General features: G+C 39.7%; 1 protein-coding gene across 2 annotated transcripts in view; it reads left to right on the top strand.

The window, feature by feature from the left end:
• The window catches only part of PTPRR (protein tyrosine phosphatase receptor type R), a 141,267-nt gene that overhangs the window by 111,120 nt on the left and 2,293 nt on the right, over nucleotides 1-27,854 (top strand). For both annotated transcript variants that reach the window (XM_039571162.1, XM_039571160.1), the window contains 6 exons: nucleotides 4,791-4,875; nucleotides 10,721-10,800; nucleotides 12,871-13,008; nucleotides 19,186-19,296; nucleotides 20,447-20,604; nucleotides 22,622-22,735. In XM_039571162.1, coding sequence (XP_039427096.1) covers nucleotides 4,791-4,875; nucleotides 10,721-10,800; nucleotides 12,871-13,008; nucleotides 19,186-19,296; nucleotides 20,447-20,604; nucleotides 22,622-22,735 — 686 coding nt within the window. The remainder of the gene's footprint in view (nucleotides 1-4,790; nucleotides 4,876-10,720; nucleotides 10,801-12,870; nucleotides 13,009-19,185; nucleotides 19,297-20,446; nucleotides 20,605-22,621; nucleotides 22,736-27,854) is intronic.

Raw genomic sequence — 27,854 nt, 5'->3', positions numbered from 1 at the left:
CTATCAGAAAAAAGGAGACACTTTTTACAAGGGAGATAGAAAAGAGCATAAACTGATGCCACTTGAATGTGAAAACTGAGTAAGGCAAGGCAAAAATGGTCTTGAATTTTAAAAAAATCATAACTTCATTTTTAAACAGATCAACAGCATGAAGCTTACCAAAGAGTACAAGAATCAATTGATGATCAAAATGGTAGAAAAGTGATTTGGGGAAGTTGAACCAAGAGGTGAGAAGTGACTCCATTATTTGCATCTGCATTGACCCTAGAAGAACTTAGGAAATTTCCTGCATCCATGGCAGGGATAGGTTCAAGCAGATCATAGAGGTTCTATCTGATATTGAAGCATTAGTGGAAGGGATTCTATAACAAAGCAATAAAATTAATAAAAGTAAGCTAGTAGTCATCCAGGAATCCTGAAGGAGTCCATGTATGCACTTACTGATGTATTAACTGGAGAGGTGTAATGTAGCAGTTGTACTTCAGCAGCTGGGGAATCAGAGGGCCAGAGGTAACAGTTTTTCGGAAGGGTTCCAGAACTGATTCAGAGAAACTGCATATCGAGAAATCTGATATCTAAATCAGAGAAACTGGAAGGAATTAAAATTAACATGCCAGAGCATGTGATCCCTTGGGTTTCATTTTGTTTCCAATTAGTGCATATGAATCAATAGAAAATGGATGCCATCTTACTCTAAAAATAGCTTTTCATTATGAATAATTGCATCGTATGATGCAGTCCTTTTATTTACCTGTAAAATCCAAGGTTTATAGTAAAAGTCATTTGCTTAAGAAAAGTAAGTCCCTCAATTCTTCTACCAAAAAGTGGACAGACAGTGTACACAGGAAAAATTACAATCATCCAACATACTTTTATCACCAGTTATGCCATAAGTTCTCCACCATTCTGCTGCTTAGGCAGGAAAGTCAGAAGAAATAACTTCATCATACTTAAACCCCCTATGTTAGGAGACAGTTTGTACAGACAGATTGGCACCTTATAGAATCCTGTTTACCCAAATCGTCTCACACAGCAGTTATGCACATCTTGGGGGAGACAGAGTCACATTTTATTTGTCCCTCAGGGGTGCACAACATGGCTTTGGCCATTCAGTGTTTCCACAGAATTTTATTGAAAAGGTCATGACTTGTCTATTCTGTTTTTAAACCATTTTTTAAAATGTGGTTTAAGATGGAGCTGTTGAACAGTATCTGTTTACTGTATTCCTTCATACAGATAACAGCTCAAGTAGGAACTTGAGGCATGCAAAGAACGCAGTATGTAACCCTCACCCATTGTGCTCACACAGCTCATTTTAACTAGCTAAAGAAATACAGTAAGGCAGGGTTCTGGAGACTAGTATTATTAGTTCTCATGAAAAATTTCCAAATGTGAAAAAAGTGGAGAAATGTTTAAAGTTTTCAGTGGAAAACTAAAACATGAGCAGTTTCAGGTTATTTTTAGTTCTTCAATTTTTTTTCATGAACAATTAAAGGGACATTACTTATTGTTACTATAAAAGGCTTTAAATTACCATAAAAATATATTTCCATAATATTTATTAAGATTTTTCTTCTTTTTTTTTTTAATAATGCTACAAAAATATTGGGTATATCTGGTTGGGAGAATATACTTGATTTGGAAGGAGGAAGAAACATAATTTGCCCAGCATATATGTTTTCTTTAGTGGCCTGAGTTGCTACTCTTCAAGGGACACAATATCTGAAGTTCGTGACAGAAGATGAAATTCATTATTCCCAAAACACTCAAATGCCAAGAAATACAGTTCCTGAATGGGAAAGCGCCAGCTCATTAAATCTATAAAATTAGGTCCTCATAAAAATAGAGGCATGGGTATAATGACTACCTGCCTGAATTTTCCTAAATTTTGCCACATTTTCTTGAATGCCTTCAGAGATTCAAATCATACCTCTTCAAGTGTATGAACAGCATTTAAAACCTAATGTGAACCAGAATAGCTGTCATTAGAAGGTATCACTCAGAGAGGGAAACCAGCCCATGAACAACATGCATATGCATCTATAATTGCATGCAAGTGACTGAGCACATGAATGTGTGCAGTTTATACATTATTTGCAAATATTTAATTAAATATATATGTTTAATAAAAAAACTATATATATATATATTGCCTATACAGCTACAGAGTTTGTATGCTAATTTGCACATGTTCCTGCTGTTTGCAGTCTGCTGAGCTTATTTGCTCCCCTGTTAGCAGGAATGTTATCCCCATATTATCCTGATATTTTTTTTTTCTGGAATAATCTCTTTTTTCTCACAGCCAGTTTCAGAATAAGTGACTTGCCTGTGGCTGTGATCCACGGTGTATTGTCAGATTTCTGTCTGTGCCCTTGGACTCACAAGTACTTACTACTGGGAGGAGACCACTGATTAGAAAGTGTTTACAGGATGTAAGTGATTAATGTTATTAATGGTCCTTGTTGGCCCAGAGAAATGTGTTTCTGTTTTCAACTTGGTGGCATTTTTGCATCTGTCAGTAAGTAACTCACCAAATGATGAACTGTTTAAAAATTTCAGCAGGCATAGTGCGGGAGACAGCCAGGCGCCTGGAAGACCCTCACCAACCACCATCACTTGGGCAGGCAGAGGACTGTTCCTCACACATCTTTTTCCAGTCTCTGTAGATGACAGACCTAGATCACATTAGGCACAGGCTTAGTGTCTTGCTCTCTCTCACTTGGTGCATAGTTTAGCATGGAAGCGTTTCAGAGGCCATGTACTGGTGGTGTTTGTACTAAGCCGGAACTGAGCTAGAGAAGCTCTAGGTCGGCTGGTTGGAACAATTTGGAGCCCAGGGGCCAAGGGTAGGAGTCTCACAGAGGTCACCATTGGGAAGTGGTAGAAGTCAGAGGCAAATATGAGGAGGGTGTGGGAGCTCATTTTGTAGTTTGTGGATGAGGAAGCAGCATTAGATGCAGGACAGAGGTGAGATGGTTTGACCTGAGGTAGCAGGGATGAGGTTTATGCAAGAATGAAGTCTTAGAAGTGAGAAGATCCTGAGCTTAGGACAGCCATCATATGGATGGAAGTAGAGTGATCTGAAAAAGGATTGGGTGAAGTACCTGCAAGGAAGGCCTATCTTAGCAGCATCACTTTGGCTGGCCTGACACAGCAAGTCATTATTTTGAGGAGCCAGCTGAAGACCAAGAAGAGATCAAGGAAGAAACTGAGTGAGGGAGAGGGGAAGAATAAAGAAACTCCATGAAATGCACGGGGATAAGGCAGAGAAGGTAGAGAAATAAAAATCAACACAGATGCAGCCTCACATAGTAAGATGGTCAGAAGCCAAGTTGGGAAGTGGAAACAAATTACAGCATTTCATTATGAACCAGCTAAATTTTACTTAACTTTGCCATCTCTTCAAGCAGTAAGGTGAGAGGGTAGCTTCCCCTGCTTGGTGAATCCATGGAAAAATCTGCTATTGGGTGCATGCTTGACAAGCTGTTAGAGGCCTCATCCCTGTTCCTTTAAAGAAACCCTGCAGAGGTCAGTCATGCTGGGCAGGACCAGGGCTTGGGTCTGAAGGACAGTGACCATGCATTTCTTCTGTGCCAAAGTACTGGGCAGGCCTGCACCTCTAGAGTAGAAACCAACTCATTTTGAAGGAAAATCCTTAAGTAAATTTTCCAGTGATGCAAGCCAACGGATCTTCCTCATGTTCCTACGTGTCTCTAAGAGACGATTACTTAATATGCGACTTTCTCTTAGGCCAAATGTCCCAGGCTAGCATGAAGTTTCCAAGTCTCTAGTTATGACTGTTCTTTTAAGTAGAAGTATTAATTTACTGAAGATCAAATTCCAGCTTACTCTAAGATAATTTAAATAATGGTGGCCAAAAAAAAATTCAGCATAACAATGAAGATTTGAGTAAACTGAAGCATTTTTAATGTGATTTCCTAGATTATTTTAGTTGGTAAAACATCCCCCACAATCATGAAAAAAACACTACATGTTTCATCCTGCCATTTTAAAAGGGTTGGTTTTATTCAACTGTAAAAACATTATTTCAGGACTTTGAAATCAAAATTATTCTTACCCTCCCTTAAGCCAAGTTAAACATTTTGTTCAATGCAAAATTTGTGGATTTTTACTTTTCATGCTGACAAACAACTTGAAAAACAGTAATTTTATGAGGAGTTTATTATTTGTATATATTTGAAACTTAAAGGAAACTGTCACATTAGTTACACACATCTGCAATGTAAATCAGTCACTAAAAGATCAAAATGAGAAGCAAAAGAAATAGCTTCAGATTTTTATTACTTTTCAGTCATTGAATGCAAAAGACTAAGTCATTCTAGTAGTTTAAATAAAAGGCAAGTGAGGTCTTTGAATTTCATTGTTAAGGGCTTAGCACAAAATTTTTTAGAAGTTTGCCATATATTAATATTTAATTATTTTTAAAGTTCCTCCCCCAGTTATGTAAAGTATTGCTCTTTTTTGCCACAGTACTGTACTTTTGAACTCCACTTTTCTGGAACTATAGGGCATTTTAACCTTGGTCCTAATCCCATAAAAACTTTCTTTTTAATAATTCGTCAGAAGTGTTCCTTGGAAGTCACCCCTTCGATATGCAAGTCCCTGTGTTTATTAAAGGAAGGGTGTTGATAAGCTTGAGGTGGGAACCACTTTTTTCTTAATAACTTTGATGTTAAAAGACAGTTGTGTAACAGCAGATGGCCTTCTGGTGATAATTTCCTGCATGGCTCCTTTGGAAACATCGGTCTGATTTAATTTATTTTTTATAGGAAATACCAATGAATTTTGTGGATCCCAAAGAAATTGACATCCCGAGTCATGGAACTAAAAACCGCTATAAAACAATTTTGCCAAGTAAGTGAGTTAGCCCTTGGTTTCCTACTATGACATTTAGTCCTGCTTTGAGAACATATTGCTGTGAAAATCTAGCTATCTTTATATTTGCTTGATGTGTACCCATTCATACTTGTATTTATAATCCATGTAGAAAGATAACAGAAGCCCAGTGCTGTAGGACTGGCAAATGCAGAATCTCACTGGATGCCTTAGTAGGTACACAGGTTGGCAGCATCCCAGCCACATACTGAAGGGCAGCCTGGGCTCATGCTGATTTTCTCTGAAAGGCAGCTCAGGCAGATGGGGAGAGTGAGGTCTGCCATGCCTTGCAGTAGCTCCTTATCACAGCCCAAACCATCTTGCAGTCACTGAGTTCCCTCTGGTTGGGTCAAGAAAACTTAGAACTAAAAAAACACAGACTACAAAAAGCAAGTACAACCTATCTTGTCTTGTAGTGGGCTTCCATCTTTAAAGGTCCTCTGTTGATTGCTTTTTTTCTTCTCCATGCGCTAAACTGCCTTTGCAGAAATCTGTTTACATTCCTGACACAGTGCTGCCTCTTCATTGCTCTAAACTTGTTACTGCCTTGCTGTACTGCTTCCATATTTTCATTGGCCCAAATTCATATACAATTGCTTTGTTATAATTGGAAGTGATTGAAAACTTTTCAGTGGAATAGTTTTCCTTCAAAATACATGTTTCTCTGAAGTGCAGCTGTTTTCATAACATTTGTTGGTGGATAATGAGATATTCCATTTCTCTTTTATTAAATGTTTTGTTTTGTGTTCTGTTTCATACTAGGTTGCAGAAGTTTTAACGTTACGCTAAATATAGATATGAACAGTTGAGTTTTTATAATTTTTGACATCACCAAAGTGAAAAAGTTTAGTGATTCAAAATGTTACAGAATATTCCCACAAAAAAATGTAAATCCTTTGCTTAGGTTTGGAATGAAGAATACTTTTAAAATGACAGCATAATCCTATCAACTAGAAATTTGTTTTCTAAACATCTCTAGAATATCCGTGTGGGCGTATGTTAGATGTTAGTTGTTCAAATTCACACATCTTAAATTATGAGATTTCTCTCACCAAATCTGAAAGCATTATAATTTGTTCACATCACACCTAGGCCTTGCAGTCAAACTAATGAAAACTGATGGCCTTCAGCCTCTAGATTAATCTCAGAAATGTGATATGTAGCTGGGAAAGAAGCTTGTGTGGAGTCCTTGCTTCTCTTCTGCCTCCAGTAAAATTTTCATTGTGTTCAAGGTTAGTTCATCTCTTGCAACCAATAGCTGTGTGCTTGTGAATACAGTAGAAAAATGTTGAGGGGGATTAAAGACAGAATGTAACTGAATGCAAGTTGGATACCAAACAATCAGACAATTCAGCGTCCCTTAGAGTCTGGCGCAGTGTCAACAGGATGCACACGGAGGGTGAAATCCTGACCCCTTTGACGACAGCAGGACTTTTGCCATCAGCTGCAGTGGAGACAAGATATCACCAGCCCCCCTCTGCCTGACTGGCAGATTTTTGGAAGGAGTTCTCCCTTCCCATGGCATCTCCTGTCCAGGCTGCCCCAGCCGCCATCAGGTTTGCCTCCAGCAACACCTTGCAAATGCAATGAGACCTGTTTCACTGTAGCATGTGTTTTGAATTGGGACACAACAGCTGGGCCATACTTGATGCTGATGAGCTTTGAGAACCAGTGTGCCTGTGTGTTTTCACTTCCTGTTAGCTGGGATGTGCCGCTAGCTCCACAGCACATTTTCAGTCCAAGCACACTGCTGCTGTGCACCACAGCTGCCCACTGACAGGCACTTTGTAACCGTCCTTGACAGAAATCACAAGGTCTGTTGAGTGTTAGCACCAGGCTTTTTGAAAGAAGATATTTTGAGGATTGAGGCACATGCTCATAATAAGTATTTGCACACCCCACACCCAGTCTGAGAGGCTTTGGAAATTATTTGAGTGATTAAATAGAACAGCTTTCCTGGTTTCCTGCTCAGATGGTATCAACCCACTGCTTTGTATACCCGCATCAGCTTTTCCATTCCCAGCACTGGGTGCGTCTCCTGAATCGGGGCACCTGTGATGACAAGTGACGTTGGAGCTGATGGATTATGTCCTAAAAATGCCCAGTCCTGCCAGCTCCACCCTCTATGCTGTGGTAGATATTCTCATTTTCTACGAGATAATTCTGTGACAGGGTGCATGAGGGCAGGTTTATATTAGCAGATACTACCCGGCCAGACACACTCATGTGAAATACAACTAATGCCTTTTGGAAATTATTCTATATGGAAAACTACAAAGTACAGGAGATGTTACATTTCTATGAAAGCAGTTGCAGTATAACATAGCCAACATTCTCATGCAATCACGAGGCTGCCGCTTTAAGTTCTCTAAGTGTTATTTGCATTACAATAGTATTCTAATTTAACTACTGAGGGGCCAGTGTGGGATCAGAGGCAACTGGCTAAGCAGGTTCCTTAAGATCAGTGTTTCTCCATCCTTCCTCCGGACTGTGGCCCCACCCATAGCTCCTGTTAAACCCTGCTCTGTATCTTTAGCCGCATCCCCTCTGCCACCAGTCTACAGTATTTCTCACACCCTCTGTGCAGGTTTCCAGTCCTGCACACAGATTTCCCAGTCTCTCACCACAGCCACTACCCTGTGGCAGAACAGCAGCCCTGCTGCTCATTCCTCATCCTCTTACTCTACATCTTCACCTTTGCCTGCTTGTCTCCTGCAGCCCCCACTACAAGTCCCTGCAGCAGGACCTCAGCTTCCTACTATCTTCTCCTGTATCTCCCACTACTTCTTCAGCCTTCCATCTTTCCTACTTCCTGTCTCATTTTTCCATCTCAAACCAGAAGCAGAATTCCTGTGGTATTTCAGGGTATACATGGACTTTTGCTTACAAAGGAGCAAGTGGTTTAACACTATTCTGTGGGTATCTTTGTATGTGCAACACATCCATTAGTTTACCACTCCCTATCTCCCTCTGAAGACTAACCTCAAGTCAGAAGTCTGCATCGAAACACCCTGGGCAGAACAGCAGATTCACACTAACATGAAGATAGACAGCACCTAGAGGGTCAGACCCAGAAGCCCACAATCTGTTGCATGAAGTGCTTGGGCTAAAACTGGCTCTGACATTCCACTATAGGGGAAAGTTAAATTGTATGAACAAAGCACTTTATTATGAAAGCATATAAACAGATGCTGGAAAACCATTCTCTTGATGCTGAAATTTTTGAGCTCCCTTGCACTCCCCAGTCCTGACTACAAACAGTCATATTTGCTCCAGTTCTGCTCCCTAATGAAAGCACCAACGGAGTTCATGGAGTGAATGATCCTCCAGTATCCATGGCATGGTGGGAAGTTGTCCAGCACTGCTACTATATAACCCTGCTTGTTCCCTGCAGCAGGCACTCTCATGGAGGCAAGTTACAGTCCCTTTAACACCCTCCTATTCCTCCAACGTGATAAATTCAGGACAACATTAATTTGTTAAAGATGGAGTTAGAAGCAGCATCTTCTACTCAACTGAGAGAACTATTCCAGACTTCCTAGATACATGGAAAAAAACAGCAGTAATTTTGCCTCAGCTAAAACCATAGAAGACAAATTTTATTAGTAATTGTAAGTGCTTAGCAGCTCCGGTGCATTTTCAGATGCTTTACAGACATTGATGAATTCAACCTTGCAGTCAGCATCTGTCTTTCTGCTGTTGCTTCGGACTCTAAGACTTTGGCATCCTTGAGGATAAGATTATTACTTCCAAGGTATTTGTCATTCAGAAGGAAGCTAATGACTTCCATTTGTGTCTGATGATTGCCTAGTGGCTCTGGATCTTAAGCATTGCTCAGGTTTTCCTCACCTCAGAGCTCAGTTTACAGCACCTGCCTATTTCATAACTGATCATGACTGTTAATTTATAAAAGATTCCTGTTCGGAAGCAGTGTTTGTTTCATTGATTGGAGTTGGAAGGAGGTCTCAGAAATTGTGAAACTGATTTAGCTGCTCCCTAGTAACAGAGCAATTTATCTCAAGACATGGTAATTAAAACTGGATGTTGAGTCTGCTTGGAAGAGGTTTTTTAAGGTAGGGGTCAAGCGACACCAGAATCAGAGGTATTGTGTGAGCTAGAGGAAGCGGGTGTTTTTTCAAGGCCACGTAGCCTGAGGCATTTGTGGAAATGGCTAATAACCACTCTGTGCTGAAAAGGAATGAGAGGTTTCCTGTCCTCATATTGTTAAGGGAAAAAAAAGTTCTAAGTGAAAAAAGTTAGGAAAGCTAGTACAAAGAGATTTTAACACAAGTTAATTAGGGTTCATGTAGTGCTATTAACAACAGAAGACAAGACTTCCATGTGAAGACTTTGAAGTCATGCAGTCATTTGCATATTTTAAGAAACATACTTTCAAAACATCATCCTGGGTTCTACAAAGGCTCCACTCCTGTTCAAGGTGCTCCTGTGACCTCCAGTGGGAAAAGGACATAAAGCATGTTTGGGATCATCCCTCCCCTTCCTTTGGTTTGCCAAGGTTTTATCATGTTCTTAAGAACAGGATGAAAAGTCACAAAAGAAATCCAAAAGCGTCTCTGAAAATACTAGGTTTTGCTACAGCATAGGTATATATATCAGTTATATATTTCATATGTAAACACCAGGGCCACACACTAAATAGTGTTTACTTACCTCTTTCCAGCTCAGTGCCCATGTATGTATCTTTTAACACATTGCCTAGATTGCACTCAGCAAAGGAGCTACCCAGAGACTATTTCCAAACCAATAGGTGTCTGCATACTGTCAAAAAACCCCACTGATTATAACTGTTTAAGCCAATTGCCAGAAGAAAAGATTTTTTTCAGCATAGAAATATTTCTATATGATTTTTGTTAATGGTAGTATATTTTTTTCAGAAAAAATGTGAAGAAAGTCAAAGTGTGTCCATGGACAGCCCCCCTTGGGCATCTCATTCCCTGTCTGCTTCGCCCTTTCTGTTACATTGTATACTTGAGAATATACTGGCTTTAATTCCAAAATGGTATTACATGGGGGGTAGGGAGGGCGGGAGGGGGAGAGTGTCTCATCATCACAAATGAACAAGCAAAACCTTCCTTTCCAGGAGGGATTTAATAACCCCCAGCTCTTTACTCAACAGAACTGGCCCCCACTCCATTCTAGAGCATCCAAGACTGAAGGAAAGGAGAGTGTGAAGGAAAATGTTCTTGTATTTTGGCATTGTGTCTCCAGTCCAGTACACATGAATGGTCACAAATTGGTCAGATGAGGACACAGGGCTGAAAGGGAAGAATATGGATTACCTAGTCCAGCCCCTTACAGTGAACTTAAATTGGTATCAAACGCACATATTTTATTTCATCCCAGGCAAAGGAATCTTTTCTTAATTTAAATCCAACTGTCCAGTGTAGTCACTGAACACTACAGCTTCAGGCAAAAGTACCAAAGTCAAGTTCAAAGGACTTGGTGTAATTATGAACCATTGTACAATGGTACAACACAGGTTTCAGAGACAGTCTAGGCAGATCAGCTCGATAGGCAGCATGGGCAGGCTCGACCTTGTTGAGCATTGCCTGGGCCTGACAGTGTTGCTTCAGTGCCCACAGCTCACTGAGATGGTTCTGCACAGCTCAGCCTTGTGCAGCACAGGGGTGCCTTAGTTACATGTCATGATCCTTTGCAGAGGGAAGAATTTGGTGCATAATTCTTTACTGCTTGACAACCCCAAATAACAGTAGGTTTTATCCTTCAGAAAGTCTTTGATTCTCTTTAGAAATCTTCTAACTATGGGTTTTCTTATTAATTTCCGTCTTCCTTGTGCTCTTAGATCCTCTAAGCAGAGTGTATTTGAAACCAAAAAATCCATCTGACTCCTTGAGTACCTACATAAATGCTAACTACATTAGGGTAAGTAAATGTACAGTCTTCATGTACTTTCAAGAAAATATTTTATTTGCCATGTGAGTAGTTGGCTTTGCCAAGTTGCCACTTATTTCATTCTTACCAGTCTTCATTGATAATTCCAAATCTTTCTGTCTACATATGTGTGATAGAAATAGTTTCATGAGCCATTTGTAACAAAGGCTACACAACCATGAATGTACAAAAATGGTTGTAACAAAAAAAATTATCAAATAGTTTATAAAAACATTAAGAAGCACGTGCATTACTGTTTGTTTACTTTGGTATTTACTGTTTCATATTGACTACTGCTTTATAACGAAGAAAAGAGGGTTACTTTTAACAGTGACAAATACCAGTATTTTCAATATACCAATTGATAGTCCTGAAATCAATAGTTAAGTAATTAAATAAATACTGTAACAGGTTTGGGAAAAGGAACATAGACAGATATATTAAATATACACATGTGCCCACAACACAGTCATTCACATTTTACTCCCTGTACTGGTCACATGACACAATGACTTCACCATCATGAACCCTGTTGGAAAGCATTATTTCTAAGTGTCAGGTATGTTATAGTCCTTGATCACAGACACACACACCCACACACAGAAGCGTTCTTGAACTCATGACAGAGTATATGCTAAATAGACTACAAAGAAACTACTTCAGTCAGATTTTAGGAGTGTAGTCCTCTACCTGCAAAATTAAATCTTTTCTTCAGAGTTACTATCCAGACCCTCAGCTGGAATAAAAGTAATAGTGCAATGGCAATTTGGCCCCAGAACTATACAATGATGTTGCTTCTTTAATTAACAGTGCATTAATATGTATGTACACAGCACCATGCCCCTTAACCTGCCTCACTTTGCAACCTGTACTTTCAGCATTTCTTACGAAGACATCACCATGTAACTAAGCAGAGTGGTTCTATTTGGAGAGCAACTCTTCCATGAGTCAGACCATATGTTGAGTCCTCTGAGGTATCCCTTTTCCCTATACCACCACCCTTCAAGCCCACATATGGTGATTCCTCCTGCTGCTAACACCGGTGGAACTGTCAGCAACCCAGCAGTGAAATGAAATTTCACATTCATGTATACAAAATCCTTGGGCTTGCTGGGATCCTGACAGACCTGTCTTGGACAAAGTATGTTCAGGCAGATTGGTGAGTGGAAGGAGGACAGTTTGTGCCAGCTGAGGATTATCCCACTGGTTCATGCAACAAGTAACAGCTGTCAGGGAGAAAGGCATCCAAAAGGAAGACCCAAGGCTATAGGCTCCCACACCATCTCCACCTGTTCCCCATTCACTCATTCCCTTCAGACATTGCTAGGCTCTCGCGTGCATTACTATTGGGCACCCTGTCACTGCACAAACTCATAACTTCTCATTTTCACCCAAAAAATAAGAATGCAGTGTCCTGTTTTTCCCATTTCTTCTTGTCTTTCCCTCTCTTCTGCTTCCCCACTGTTTGCCTGACCTTCCTTTGACCTCCTACACGCTCGTGTGTTTTGGGACTCCCTATACTCCCTATATGTGTTGTCCCTCCCATAAAGCCTCATAAAGGCACTTCTACCGTAGAAAGCATGTTATAGCAGAGTCTTTGACTCCACAAGAAATCATGTATTTTAAATTTTTTTCCTGTCATGAATCTTTGTAGACAACGGTTTTATAGTTCTTATTTTCTCTTCTGTGGCTTGTTGACTATGAACTATTGGGTAAATCCTGCCGCAATTTAAATTATAGATTAAAGTACCACTGGATGAGGAAAGTCCCAATAACTTGAAGAATGGAATTAGCTAAAAGAAGCCAAATAAGCAGGGAAATTTGAGAGGAATTGTTGTATTCTTAGGACCATTTAAGTTCATCAAATCAGTTTCCAGAGAAAAAACTGTTCTACTGAAAAATTTCTGATCTGCTCTACTGTTAGTCATAACTTCTTTCAGTTCAAGTATTTTTTTTAATTTCAGTTTAAGTTTTCTGCCCTTTCTGCTCTTTTATTCACCTGCAATATTGATTGATCACATGAATTTCAAGTAAATGCTTTTGTGTCTGTTTCTAAACCAGGGATATGGAGGTAAAGAGAAGGCTTTCATTGCAACTCAGGGACCCATGATTAATACCGTGAATGATTTCTGGCAGATGGTTTGGCAAGAAGACAGCCCTGTCATTGTTATGATCACAAAGCTGAAAGAAAAAAATGAGGTATGACAACTAGCCAAACTGAGAAGTTATTCCTATGGCTGCATGCTGTAGAAGGAACTTCAGAAGATATGGAAGGAGGCTAGCAGATAACTGGTTCTTAAATAAACTGTTAATAGGATATGTGAAAAATAATGAGAGGGTAGCCAAATACACCAAGTGCAATTGCGTAGCCATTATAAGTCATGATGTATTAAAAAAAAAAAGACAAAAAGGAATTCCATTTTCCAGATCTGTGCTGTTGGGTTCATAACTTTTTAAGAAACACCTCATTTATCTGTTGGTCACCTCTGTACTTCTTTTTACTTTCTGGTATATAAAGACTAGATGGTTAATGTTATGATTAGCAGTTTCCTGACATGGCTGAAGTTTGCACTTTGCTGTAATGTCAGGGATTTAATCCATTCCCAATGTTACAAATCTTCTGGACCCTCCCAGAAATACAGCTTGGGCTCCCAGATGTCAACACCACAGAGGAACTTAAGACAGAATGGAAATAATACTCTTTACCTTAGTATCAATTAGACTTGACAATTGCATTTTAGTGGCTAATGGCCAACTAACTGCCTGTTACACATTCCGTGACTTTTGCATCAATTCCAAACTATATCTTCAATAGCTTTATTTAATAATCCTGTAAATTTTTGTCAGGCTTTCCTTGATAGTGCCAGAATCCGTATTTCTGACTACCAAACATTTGGAACAAAAATCACTCTCCCATGCAGAAGGCCAACACAAAACCTGTTCTGGAAGACTGAATGTTAAAGAAGTGGTTTACAGGGCTTGTGGACAAGATAGAGTCAGAAATAAAGGAGATGGACTTTTTTCTTTGGTCCAAACTTAGTAACGATTCCCAACGCCAGGTAGGTGCCTCAATCAAGTGTCAGTACATTGCCATGTAAGCACCAGGGCTGTATTTCCCCTGCTACACTCACACCCCTGCTATTCAAACTCAGATGCATGATGGTAGAGCAACAGAGTTTATTCAGGCAAAGTTTCTAGTCTGAGTGATGAAAGGACCAAGAGTCTGAGTGCATTCCCAGGGCTCAAACTCACAGCTCCATTTAAATGTGCACTCAGTAGATATATTCTTCTTTCTTCTGCCCTTGACTGCTGCTTCACTGTTTCTCAGCATGAGTTTAGACTTCTCACATGTACTTAAAATCCAGGGGTTTTTAAGAAACTCTATGTGAAAAGTAGGTTGATCCTGTAAAATGTCCCAAGACATATTCCCAAACCAGATGCCATTTTGCACTAGACTGTTCAAAGAGGTGTTCAGAAGCCCACATTTAGAATTAATCATGAAAGCATAGAAATCGACCCAGCTAATCAACCAAAAGAGTAAGTATTTCACTGAGGAAATGCTGACTGTTTAAACACTCACATCTGACACTGTGTAAGAAGAATGACTTGAAAGAAGTGCCCAGTGGTTTTCATCGTGTCAGGAAGCTCTGTGTTTACCTGAGTTATGCAGGCTCTAGGCACTGGTGTTTATCGGCATTGTTGTGCCTGGCAATGGTAATTTCCTCCAAATAGAAAGGGTGAGGAATCTCAAGTCGTTCCCAGGCTATATAGAGAGGCTGTGTTTGTGCAAGCTGTCCTGTCTAGAAACCTTAGGAGCTCTCCCACCGTCAGCAGGTTCCTCCTGAAACTTTGCTTGCTGTTGAAAAGAAAGCAAGCTCTTATTGGTCATGCTCAACATATTATCTTCACTGTTAAAATATTTGCTCTCTATAGAGAAGGCAAAAGCAGACCTTATTTAGCATAATAGTACTTGGTATTTTTTCCTCTCTGGGGTCTGCTTTATTTCCATCATTTTCAGGGAGGTAAATCTCCAGTATACAGACATAAAAATACCTTCATATCTGAAAGCATATTTGTTCACTCATCCACATTCACCCCTGAACAAATAAACCTCCATACCTGACTCTCGTGTGTAGGCCATATTCCTCAGTTGGTATAACACCAGTCAGCCTCCATTTGAGCTATAATATACTGTAATGTATGAAGTAATGTATAATGTAGAAGCTCTCACATGAGAGACACATGAAAAACCTTAATCTCAGCAATAACTTAATTTATTTTACATAAGAATAATTATTTGGGACATTAGTGTCCTAGTTCAAGATATTGATGTAACAAATTTGTATTTAGTGATGGGAATTGTGTGAAATGTCGATAAATAAAGGTTTCTATAGAGTTACTTCCATATATCAGATGAAAAAATGGTTAAGACTTGCTGTGGTAAGTGTGAGTTTTTGCAAGATGGGTGAAGATATGAGAGTAGAGAGAGCAAAGTATTTATTTCAGCTGTACAAAGAAAACATGCAGAATTTGTAAAACCTGTCCTCAAAACTACACAATGTCTGAAAAAATTGAAAATCTACCTGTGCAAGGAGAGTCCACAGCAAAGAAGCTTCTGCCTGAATAACTTGTGAGAAACTTGGAAATGTAGGCCATAATTTTAGCGTTAACATGAGGAAAAACACATCTCATCTAGTGATCTAGGTACCCTTCGTGGTCACTGAAGAGCATTAGACACCTCCAAATGGTGATCCATCCCACTTTGAGAGAATGAGATAAATCACTAACTGAAGGTGACCATTCTAATTCTGTACTAATATTCTAGGACACAATCCTCCAAAGATTTACACACTAGGCACATATTATCTTCATATATTACTGAGTTTAGTCAGAACAACTGAGTAGTGAAATTTAGATAAATATGTGGGGTGTAAGAACATTATGGACACATAATTTCACAGAGAAGTTTATAGACTTCTGTTGTATCAGCTGATTTTTGTCATTGTGCTATGTACTACATCAATAATATGCATTTATTCTGCCTTCGAAACTTACTAGCAACGTTACCTGTTCAATAGGAAACATATTTTGGGAAGCTTAAGTAAAGAATCTTGCACAGCATTCCACAAGAAGAGAGAACTAATACTGCCTGATGCATCAGATTACTCGATAATGCAAATCTTGTTGTCAGTAATTACTAGGACAATATTGCTAACTCACTGCTTAAAGCTCATGTCATATTTCATGTAACATTTTTTCCCTCGGTTCGTCTATAGGCACCCTTATATATGCACAGCCAAGTAGATTTTGGAATTTGGAAATCCTACCTTTTACAGACTTCACATAAGCCTCTTTGAAGATCACTTATTAGTTGAGTATTGGTACCATAGATAGGTTTTGGAAGAACTTAGGAAGATTTGGTGCTAGCTTTGAGGATTTCAGTATATGAAGGCAAATCCTGCAAGCCCTCTTAAATTATACCTCTCATGCTTGAGTTAGTAATGACAGTAAATAGAAGGCAGGAGTAAAAGGGGATTCTGGAATTGAAGCTTTGCTGTTATTATTCTTTACTGTTGTATTATTGGGACCTTTAATGTGTAAATTTTTAGGCATAGCTATATGGAGAAATACCACAGAAGCAGAGTTGTAGTAAAGCAATTCCACAAATATTTGAGAATTGTTAAACTGCTTTTGTTCAGGGTCCAAATCCAGAGAATGTAAAGCCGGTAAATACCATGTCACCTGGGACAGCCTTCCTCCATTCGGTGGACCTGGGGACCAGGCTGCAGTAGGCGCAGTTTTGGCAAGCTAAAAACATTGGCTGTGATAAATCACAGGTGCCAGCCCCAGACCAAGGCAGGGCCAAATCCCACTCAGTTACAGAGATCCACCTCAGCAGCGGTCCCGTGAAGCTTGGCAGCCAGTGGGCATGGGATAGGGCATGGCAGGAGACAGGAGAGGGAATGAAAGGAAGCCTATGCCTGCAGCCGTGTTGCAGGGGGAAGGACAAAGGCTGAAATCAATTAAAAGTCATGTGAGAGACTGTTCCTTGTATAAAATTCCTAAAGTTCCTGTTTGTCAGGGAATGTTTAGTTGGGGGGGTGGGGCGTTTGGTTGTTTCTGATAAATACTATGTGCAATGAGTTTTTACTGCTTGCGCATGAGGCTGGACACCAGACTCCTCATCCGCTGTATCTGGCTTTTAAACTGGTTTAAAATAGAGACAAGTAGAATTTTCTTTTATGTCCAAGTAACAGCTTGAGGCAGATTACCTTTTTTTATTATGGTCCTGAGATTTCGTATATTGCTTTCTGTATACCTGATAACTTTATCCCTCTTACCTCCATCTTTTTCCCTTTTTTGAGTTAACTTTCAAAAACATGTTAATTCCCCACTCCTTAGAAGTGCTTGCATCAGCTTATCCCACCTGTACTTTCAAGGCTATTTTTAAAGCAGTAACAAACAGTATTTTTAAAAGATGCACAGCAACAGTGTTAAAAATAATCCATTGTAACTCACTAAATGTAGATGGACTGTTAAATGAAAGTTATTTTAATGAACAGCCACATTTCATTGTCCACCCAGCTCAAGTTGCCAATTCTAGTTCTGGGAAAGAGTCAAGAAAAACACTCTTCTGGAGTGCCTGAAGGCTTTGTAGTGAGCATTGCATGCTCTCATTTATCAAGAAGTCTCAGGAGTTTACTCAACTATTGTTGATTGTCAGGGCACAATTGTGTATTTAGACTTTTATTTTTCCCAAATTAGCCCTGAAAACTATACTCCCAGGGAGGGGCATGAACTGCAGATCTGGCAGATGATAGTAACTATACGTGTCACATGGGTAGGCTGTGGAACTTCTGAACACTCTTTTTCATACAAATTTCTGAGTATTTTATTGCCATTCTTGATCTCTTCGGGGAGACAGCAAATTTAGGATGTTCGAGTAATTCTGCAAAAGACAGGATTTGAACGAAACCAGTCAGAATGGCCAGCATTATTTCAGGAAATGTGGCTTTCACACACCTTACATTATTAAGGTAATGAGCATCTATTTTTAGAAAAGTATTTATACAACTGAGGTGATTCAGTTCAATCCACCGTTGGGTTATCGAGTAGCAACTTAAATATCACACCTGGTGGTAAAGCCTTGCATTTCACTGATTGTTTTTCTGGATCATTTTTAGCAGTATTTACTGGAAGTTATGCTTTATGGCAATTAATTTTATTAAAGGGATTGTTTCATTTTGCTGCATAATGTAGGTGACTGTCTATCTACATGTATACCAGTTGCTTCAGCAAGAGTTTGTGAGGAAATACAAACAAGGTCTTTCTGGGATTAGTATTATTGTTCTCTTGGGGTTTTGGGGTTTTCTATTTTTTTTATTTATTTGGTTGGTTGGGGTTTTGTACCTGTGTATTGGATATGAAAACAGAAGGTTTCCTTTAAATGTTGGGGTGTCTTTTTATTAAATGAATGAGTTGGACTGGCCAGCATTATTTCAGAGAATGTGGCTTTTGAACACCTTACATTCTTAAGGGAATAAGCATCCATTTCTAGAGAAGAGTTTATAGAACAGAGATATTTGTTTTCTGTAGCCTATAGAGATACTGTAATTGAAGTGAATACTGAAGACTTGAAGATAAGCAAACTATTGCAGGGGAAAAATAAAATGGGCTTGCCTTGTGAATACTATTTCTTCATCTCCTTTTTGGTAGATGCTTGTGAGATAAATTGCTGAAATAGTGTAACACTGCTGAATCATTGAGAATTCTGCATATAATTTTTTGTAGCTCTAGCAAGTCTGATGAATTTTTTAACATTAATTTCCAGAAACTTATATAGTAAAACAACGCAGGTTCTTCAAAATGCTGTAACATGCACATTAAGTCCAATTGAGTTCAGTAAGATCTAATGACACATTTACATTCTTTCTTGTATCAGGGCCCAGGAGAGTAAATAGGATAAAAAGTCTTGTGACCAGAGGACAAATTCTGAATCTCTTGCTCAGAAGGAAGTCCCATTTGGAAAGACAAAACCTCAAAAGTTTAATTTTAGAATTTTCTAGGAAGAAAAACCCTTTAATTTTGAATGTGGAAAATAGTTCCTATAACTGAACTTCAGCTTTTAAGAACAAAAACAGCTGTGCAAAGTGTTCTGTGAAAGAGATCTATATTGTAAAAACTCAGATCCTGAAAACCAGGCCTAAGTCATTCAGTAAGAACTCTGCAAAACCTTATTTAGGAATACTTCTCACATGAAAAACATTTCACTTGAATTCATCTGAATTTTGCAGAAAAATACATTCCATGTAAAAACTAGATATGAATATGGCTCCAGGATCCAATTTGTTGGTGACACTGATGTTTGCTTTCCAGAAATGTGTGCTTTATTGGCCAGAAAAAAGAGGAATCTATGGGAAGGTTGAAGTCCTTGTTAACAGTGTGCAAGAATGCCAAAACTACACTGTCCGTCAGCTTACAATAAAGGTAATAATCTGCATCTGAGAAACATCATTCATAATGGTCTATTTTCTTTATTGTTACATGAAGTTAAAGGGTTGGCTTTTTTAAAGCACATAAATTTTTGCAGGAGGAGCTATGAAGCTGCAAGGTAGGGTTGAGACCTAAGTACTGGAGTACTTATTGTATTGCCACTTTGTATCACTCTGACAATAGAAAAGGCTTCAAAAAAGAGTGCAAGTTTCAGTCTCGTTAATTGCATTTGTTTGGGGGCCCTTTTAGCATTGCCAAGACAAAGTAAAGGGATTTTAGTTAATGACAGAACTAACATAGCATTGTTCTAAAAAAAAGATACGTTGCTCATGTTGTGTGCTGAATGCACATATAACTTATCTGAGAAGCTAAAATTACAATAACTATGTAAGGAAATCTTCATGCTTTCGTGGTTCTCACTAAGCATTAGTTGTGAGAAATAAGACAGATGCTCCTCTTCTGAGTTACTCCCCATATTACACTCTCGTCAGATTAACCTGCTACTCCTGACAAAGCATTACAATAAATAATGTGTTGGGAAAATTTGTTTGTTTCAGCCCCAGCATTGAGAAGTGAGCAGAAGTCATATCATCCAACACAAATTACCCTAGCCCATATTTAGCCTCTTTTCTTGTTAAAGTAAATGGTAGCAGACTCTGTTGGAGAGAATAACTGAACAAACTGGGATATCTTATTAATCTAGAAGGGCAGGTCTTCTTCATCTTTAACTTCAATACTCTTGTAATTTTAGTATCAGACCCTTATGACAATGACCTTAAAAGGTAGAAATACATAATAATTTAGAAATTCAGAAGCCCACATCAAGCTATTCTCTGTAGATATTGTTGCTGATATATCACAGACCTCTGACAATTCCCAATTGACAATACAGTCATAAAGTCAGTAGTCAGATGGACAAAACCAAACTTACACAACTGGAAAAACAGCCAAGTGTTAAGGTGCACAAACCCTTCTTACAATTGTGTGTCTGGAAGCACATCTGTTCCATCCACAGTTACACCCTCCAAATCTAATATAAAAAATTGTTTAATCTCTCTTGCCATTTTTACTGTCTTTCTGCCACAACATTTTAAGAAATACAAAGAATACAATTGTTCATATAAAATCTTGATGTTATCTTCAGCAAGGGAGTCAGTCCCACAGTGTGAAGCACTACTGGTACACATCCTGGCCGGACCACAAAACCCCCGACAGCGCTCAGCCTCTGCTACAGCTCATGCTGGATGTGGAAGAGGACAGGGTGGAATCACCAGGCAGAGGGCCTGTCATTGTGCACTGCAGGTAATTAGCCAGTCCTTCTCTTAAATGACTGCCCAAAGCCAGGCCGCAGCAAATTGCATCAAATAGCCCTCCTAAACAAAGAATGTGTTTGGGGAAGAGCAAAATTCCCCAGGTCCTCTTCATGCTCATTGACTTTTAATTCATATTTGAGGATTTGAGTTATGGAGAGAATTCCCTTGTTGCTAGCATATTGCTTCTGAACTGTTCTCTGTTTCTGCTAATGAATTCTGCTCTTGAAAGACCAGCTGGAAAAATTATTTTCTTTTTGTTTCTTATTTATGATTTGCTTACTTTTTTGTCTTATTGCATGCTTACATACCTAATTCAAGTCCAGTGCCCAGTGACCAGTTGGTTAAAATATTGCAAAGCAAGTCAGTTTTGAAGAGCAAGCATCAGGTACAAATTTGGAGACCAAAACACATCAGAACTACAAATTGTAACATTTTCACAAAAGCAGTTGGTTCAATATTCAAGAGCAAAGTGTTATTCAGTACCCAAGAGCAGAGTTTTACTCACACAAATTATAATACACCAGAGAATGTCCTTCTAATAATTCTAATTTAATTCCATTTTATTGCTTTATATTGATTCATTACCCCATGTTGCAATTTAAATAGTAGGAAGTAGCACTGGATTTGTTACATTGGTGGAAAGAAGTAGATTAAATAAAACAGAAGGTAAAAATAAAATCAGTTATAGGTTTTCTTACTTGGTTTGTCTCACAACTGTGATGATACATCTCTTACAGTTGGGATAATACTTCTATTTTTTTCCTAGAAGTACATTAAATCAGAACTTTTTGTCTTGAACAACTTCTTTCCAGTTCCATATTTAGGGGATTTAGAGAAATGGAAGACAGATTTCAACCACCAGTAATTTCTGAAAACTGGTATGTGATGAATAAGCAACTTTCCCAAAATTTACGCAGCTGTATTTATCAGGAATTGTAGTTTCCCTGAACGATGCACAAATCCATGGATGGCTATTGAGATTCCCCTTTTTCTAGTACGGATTTTCAGTAATGAAGATCTTCAGAAGAAGGGAATGTCTTTCTGAGATGAGTGATATGACAGTAAGGTCTGTAAGCATGGGCAGGAATTTATTAATGATTAAAAAGAGATGTCATCTCAATTGTGATTAAGATATCATCCCACTTGTGATGAAAATTCATGGTTCTTCAGTCACAACTCAGCTATCTATACATTTCCTACACTATCGTCTACAAATCTCACACTCCATTTTCCATTTTCAGACAGTTTCTTCCCTTTTTATCTGAGTGAGAGCTATAAAGATCTGGACCCCAACTTCATGCTTTCACTATTTTCCTCCAATTTTTCTGCCATTCAGCATAACAGCCATGAGCTGCACTGCATTCCACATTACTTAAGCAAGAAACAGAATGGGGCAGAGATTCTCGAAATTGTTGAGGCCTCGGGGATAAAAATAATGCCAAAATGGCTGTTTTCCAGAAGGCATCAAGAAAACCTGGAGAGCTATAGCACCAAATCATTCTCCATCCTGCAGAATCACAGGAGAGAGAGTTAACTTCATCAGCATGGGTCTAGGTCCTTTTTGCCTTCATGGTTAGAGATATGGTTAGCAGAACCCTTGTGTACTTCGATGGCTTTAAACATAAAGCCCTACTGAATTTTATCTTTAGGTTGGCTTCTCCCCCTTTTCAGTGCATATCTTTATCATTTGTTTGGACTGGACCAGAGAATACTCAGACTTTGTAGGGCTAATGAAGCTTGGTTTTCTTTCCATACACTTGTATGCAATCTGAAAAAATATAAGCCTCGCAATTATCCACAACTGGACTGCTGGAACAGTGCACACTTCATTTTGCTCTAAGAAAGTGAGCTGAGAAGTCAGCCTTGCTGGACATGCACCCAGGAGCTATGGGTTCTAGCAAGTCCATATTTCGTATTTTTGGTGTTTTCATATCTATTTAGTGTTTTCCATGTAACTCTTTGATCTGTGAACTCCATTCCCCTATTAAACTTTGCCTTCTTTTCAGTGCTGGTATAGGAAGAACTGGATGTTTTATTGCCACAGCCATTGGTTGTCAGCAGTTAAAGGAAGAGGGAGTTGTAGATGCTTTGAGCATTGTCTGCCAGCTACGAGTGGATCGGTGAGTTCCAGAAGAACCATGAATCAGTCAGTGATTCTGAAAATCAGTCAGTGATTCTGAAATCATTACCAAAATGATTTAGTAATGATCAGTAATGATTCAGTAATGATTCTGAAAAAATTTTTTGCAGTCGAGTGTTACTTTGCATGAAATGGCTGCCATTGCTTTTGTTGACTTTTATGACCACATTAACTGAATATTCAAGGTAACATTTGTATTGAGGTCCTGACTAAGGAATCATTGTTTTCTGGGTGAAACTTCCACTGAATGAAATTCCCCTGAAATGACAACCCTGTGGTTGCTGGGCACTTGTCACTTCTCTTTTCCCCTCTTAGAACTTTCTGCTGTGTGCATCATCCTGCTAGGATGCAAGAGAGGTGAGGCAGTCTGGAGACAAAGGATTTTCTTTGAGCCTGGATTGACAGAGACATCCAGGCTCACTCAGTGTGTAGTTTCTTTGAGCATTGGAAAAAGACAAATCTGGTGCTGTTGCTGTTTCCTCAGCTGTGCTGGGGGTCCTTTTGAATTGAGTTGGCAAATTTACCCAGCCTAAGAAAATACCAAGGCATTTGTTCCAGACTTTTCTGAAGTCAGATCAATTCCCTGATTGAATTCTAGCTTGGGAGCAGGAACAGTGTAAGCCAGCATTGTTGCAGAGTGCTTTGTTTTGTGAAACCGTGGCTGAAGAGGGATTTGTGTTTTAAAGGAGGATATGGGTATAGTGCACAATGAAAACTGTTGGTTTGGTTGTACTTTTCTTTCTTACTCTGCTAGGAGAAACAGGATTGCACCAAGGATAGAGAAGTCTCCTCTTCTGCTCTAGGTACCAGGTCATGGAATCTCCTTGCAAGTATCTTAACTGCTTCTGACATGCATGTCTTCTTGAAATTAAAAACATCCATAAGGGTGCAAATGCTGAAAAAGAGCTTAGGTCAAAGGGTCAATACAGAATTTTTTGTGTTGTGAAGAGCTCTTGAAACCATGAATTGCAGAAGGACCTGAATCCATATAGTTGACCATGTTAATGGATCATCTCCTTTGCCTTCCCCTCCCACATGGCTTCATCACACTAGACATTGTAATGTTATCTTTACAGGCCAACATGAGCCACTTGGAGTGTAAAATTCTCCAAGGGGAGTTATCGACCTAAAATCTCAGCAACAAAATAAGAAAGAATAGCCTGGGGAAGAACGCTTACTCTGCTTTAAATTATCAAATTTCCAACCCTCTTTTCTGATAATCTATTCGTCTTATTGAAAAAGGTTTGAAGTGTTCTCCCCCATTTTAGTATTGCTATTATGAGAGAATCTTCTTCTTACTGCTTTTACAATCCATTATAGAGAAGTGGAAGCAAACTCTGGTCTCAGCTGTGTCTTTTAATGTTGCTATTTCAGACATAAAAAAACAACCCAAATTTTCAGCATTATAACTGACAACACAAGTTTATTGAGTGGATCTACCTAATGAACTTTCTTTTACATGTTAGTATCCTAGATAAGCTTGGAAAGAGAATGGAAATCTGACCCAAATATAACATTCGTAACAGCAATTTCCATGACACAAAGCTTGTTATAAGAATTGTTAAATATTGTGATTTGCACATTTCTGTATTTTTTCAAGTTTCAGATTATGTAAATAGACCCCAGAGATCTTGCTTAAGGTGCTTCATATTCTCAGGCATTGCCTGAGACAAAGAGTATGTCTCTGTTTTAATTTTTAAAGACATTTTTCTGGATAAAACTCAGTAACCAAAACCTGGATTTTCTTTTTTTTTTTTTTTTTTTTCCAACTGGCCATACAGTAGAATGAATCTCACTGACCTGGCAGTCAGTTTGTAGTCAGATTACTAAGGCAAAGCTTAGCAGCCCCGAAGACTACAGTAGCTACTGCCAGCCCAACAGTGGGTCCATAAAGTGGCCAAGTGTCACTGGACAAAGCTCAATGAGACTGACCTCCCCTGATGTCCCAGTCCCGACATGGTGATCATTGGCAGGTGGTGTGTGAGACAGGGTCATTACATGTGTCATGAAGCTGGCAAAATGAACTTAAAGCCTGCTAGACGTGGCTGCAAGAGCTGGCTGTGGCCATTGCAGTGTTGCACTGCAGTTACCAGCATGGCCAACATCAGCAATGGGGTACAATCGAGAGCAGAGCAGAATAAGTGCTGAGGCTGTCTTCCTCATTTATACTGGCCAGCAGCTGAGCTCCAGTTTTTTATTTGTGCATCAGATTGCCCTCAAAAAACAAATAAACAAACAAACACAGGTTACTGATGGAATGAACACACAGAGGGATGTCCACTCTCATGTGGACTTTTTATCACATGAGTCCATGACCATATTTCTACCAAAATGCAATAGGAAAAAAAAAAAAACCTGACTTGAGGGACTCACAAGTGGTGTTGTAGTGACTTACCAAAACATTCCTATTACCCAGCATATTCAATAAAACCAAACAAGCATCCAGACAAAATGCAGATGGTGGCAAAAAGTTACGCTGGAAAATAGTTTAATTAATGGCCCGTGTAGCTCTCCCTGGAAACAGTTTTAAATAGTGCTCCAACAGGGATTGAGACAGGACAGAGCTGTTCCTAGGTAGGGTATGTTCGGCTACCACTTCCTTCTTAGCTGTTCAGTGTAAGTTAAGGGGTGAATGGATCTGGCAGTAATCATCAATTCTGAGCTAATACAAGAAAATGGACCATCCACTCAAAATATTGACCCAGGATGGAAGTACAGCCATGGTCTGTGTGAATTTGTAAGAAGACAAACCCACAGGTCTGCTCAACTTACTTTTTTTCCCAGTTCATTTTTTATATTTTGCAACAGAAACAGGAAATGTTTGATGTGAGGCATCTTCAAGACTTACTGTGACATTGAGAAACTTTGCGAATTCTTAACCTTAAAGGCACATTCTTGGAATGACATCCGATAACTGCTCTTGGCTCCTCAGACAGGATGAAAAGCATTTCCAGTGTGCGTCAATTCATTGTTTAAGTGTTTTGACTAATGGCCTCAGGTTAAAAAAAAATAATCCCAAACCCTGCATCACATTCATTATGGAGCAGACTGCATCCAGCTGCACTAGGAGCAAGCCAGATGGCAGGGTAAAGGACCCTTTATGCGCCCACTGCTACCCAAGCAAAAATGGTCACAGTTCCTGAGCCCTCAGCATACCAGGGTCTGTTCCTTCCAAGCACCAACGCAAAGAGTCCCAAAGAGGTAGAGAGCCCAGCAGCTCACAGAGTAGCTGGCAGTGCGGAGTGGCAAACAGAGGAAGGCTGCACACACAGAGGTGCTGTAGCTGTGGCTACATCCCTTCTGGGCACTAGGGACAGGGGAGAGGAAACCTCCCTCCATGAGCAAATTTCCTCCTGAAACGCCCTTCCACACAGACATTTCCACAAACCAATGTCTTGGGGTCACAGATAATACCCTGCTATTAAATGTGAACCTTGCATAAGAACAAAGATAAGAAGGACTTGGGATATTGGTAGATGAAAAATTGGACATGAGCTGGCAGTGTGCACTTGCAGCCCAGAAAGCCAATTGTATCTTGGGCTGCATCTAAAGCAGCATGGCCAGCAGGTCCAGGGAGGTGATTCTGCCTCTCTACTCTGCTCTTTTGAAACCCCACCTGGAGTACTGCATCCAGCTCTGGGGTCCCCAGGACACAAAAGGGATGGGCCTGCCACAGTGGATCCAGAGAAGGGCCATGAAAATGGTCAAAGGGACAGAACACCTCTCCTATGAAGGAAGTCTGACAGAGATAGGGCTGTTCAGCCTAGAGAGGGATCCAGGGACATGTTTTTTCAGCCTTTCAGTATAAAAGGGGGCTTATAAGAAAGACAGAGAAAGCCTTTTTACCAGGGTCTGTAGCAATAGGACAAGAGATAATGATTTTAAACTTAGAGAGAGTAAATTCAGATTAGATATTAGCAAGAAATTCTTTGCTTCCCCATATCTAGAAGTGTTTAAAGCCAGGTTGGATGGGGCTCTGAGCAACCTGGTCTTAGGGGAAGGTGTCCCTTCCCATGGCAGGGGGTTTGGAACCAGGTGATCTTTAAGATCCCTACCAACCCAAAGCATTCTGTGGTTACTGTGGTTGAATAAATCCCATGTATAATAGCACTGACAAAGCTAAGTTGTCTGAACCTCTGAATAAGACTCATATGCCCTTAAGCTGACAGAAATACGCACTGTTTGCCCATACAAGGTTCAGAAGCATCATAACCTCTTAATTGTGCTTGCTAACACAGGGCAGACACAGTGGTGCTAGGCTCAGGCCCCGCCAGTCTTACACATGCTTTCTTGAGGATTTTGTATGTTGCTTCATCACTGAAGAGGAAGGAGCGAGGATCACCACCACAAACAGCCTAGTGCAGCCAAAATTGTTTTAACCTGCCCTTCCTGCCAAGTCCTTCTCCCTGGATACATTCCCTTCCTCCACCCCTTCCACACAGCAGATCTAACCTGGGAAGTGCACTCCCTTAGAGAACATCTTGGGGGAATATTGATGAGGAAGACAGGGAGGAAAGCTGGTTGGGAAGGGGTTGCGTGGGCAGAGCAGGACACAGCAGTGAGGAGGAAGGAAGGAGACAAGGCAGCACAGAGGACAGAGCAAAGCCCTCCCATCACCTCTCGTATCTCGCTGCATCTCCAGGCAGGGGACAAACACAGAGGAAAGCAGCTGAAGGCAAAAGGCAGCCAAGAGTTAGGAATTTGTGGATGTCTTTGATGGCAAAGCTAAGAGTGCTGCATTTTGGGCTGCATGGGACCTGTGATTTTGTTCCTAGGAATAGCATATCATAATAGCCATGCAGCTCACTCAAAGGTGTTCTACATTTTCCTGAGCTCATTGGAGGAACACAGACAGCTGGTCACTTGCTTAAAGTAGGTATTATTTCAATTATGATTTTCCTGCCATGGCCATTCAGCCATCCAATAGCATTGAAGAAAATGAAAGGACCTTGTGGTTGTAGATAACTTTCTCTGATACTAAAGGACAGCACTTGTTGAGGCAATTTTACCATTTTTCAAATAGCTTGGTATAGCAGTACCATATATGTTGTTAGGGATCTTATGAGATCGTCAGACCTGCTCCTGTAAGATATCTGGCT

Source organism: Corvus cornix, chromosome 1A (genome assembly GCF_000738735.6).
Source record: "Corvus cornix cornix isolate S_Up_H32 chromosome 1A, ASM73873v5, whole genome shotgun sequence".
Classification (NCBI taxonomy): domain Eukaryota; kingdom Metazoa; phylum Chordata; class Aves; order Passeriformes; family Corvidae; genus Corvus; species Corvus cornix.
Note: the sequence above shows the minus strand (reverse complement) of the source record. Positions and strands in the feature narration are given on the sequence as shown.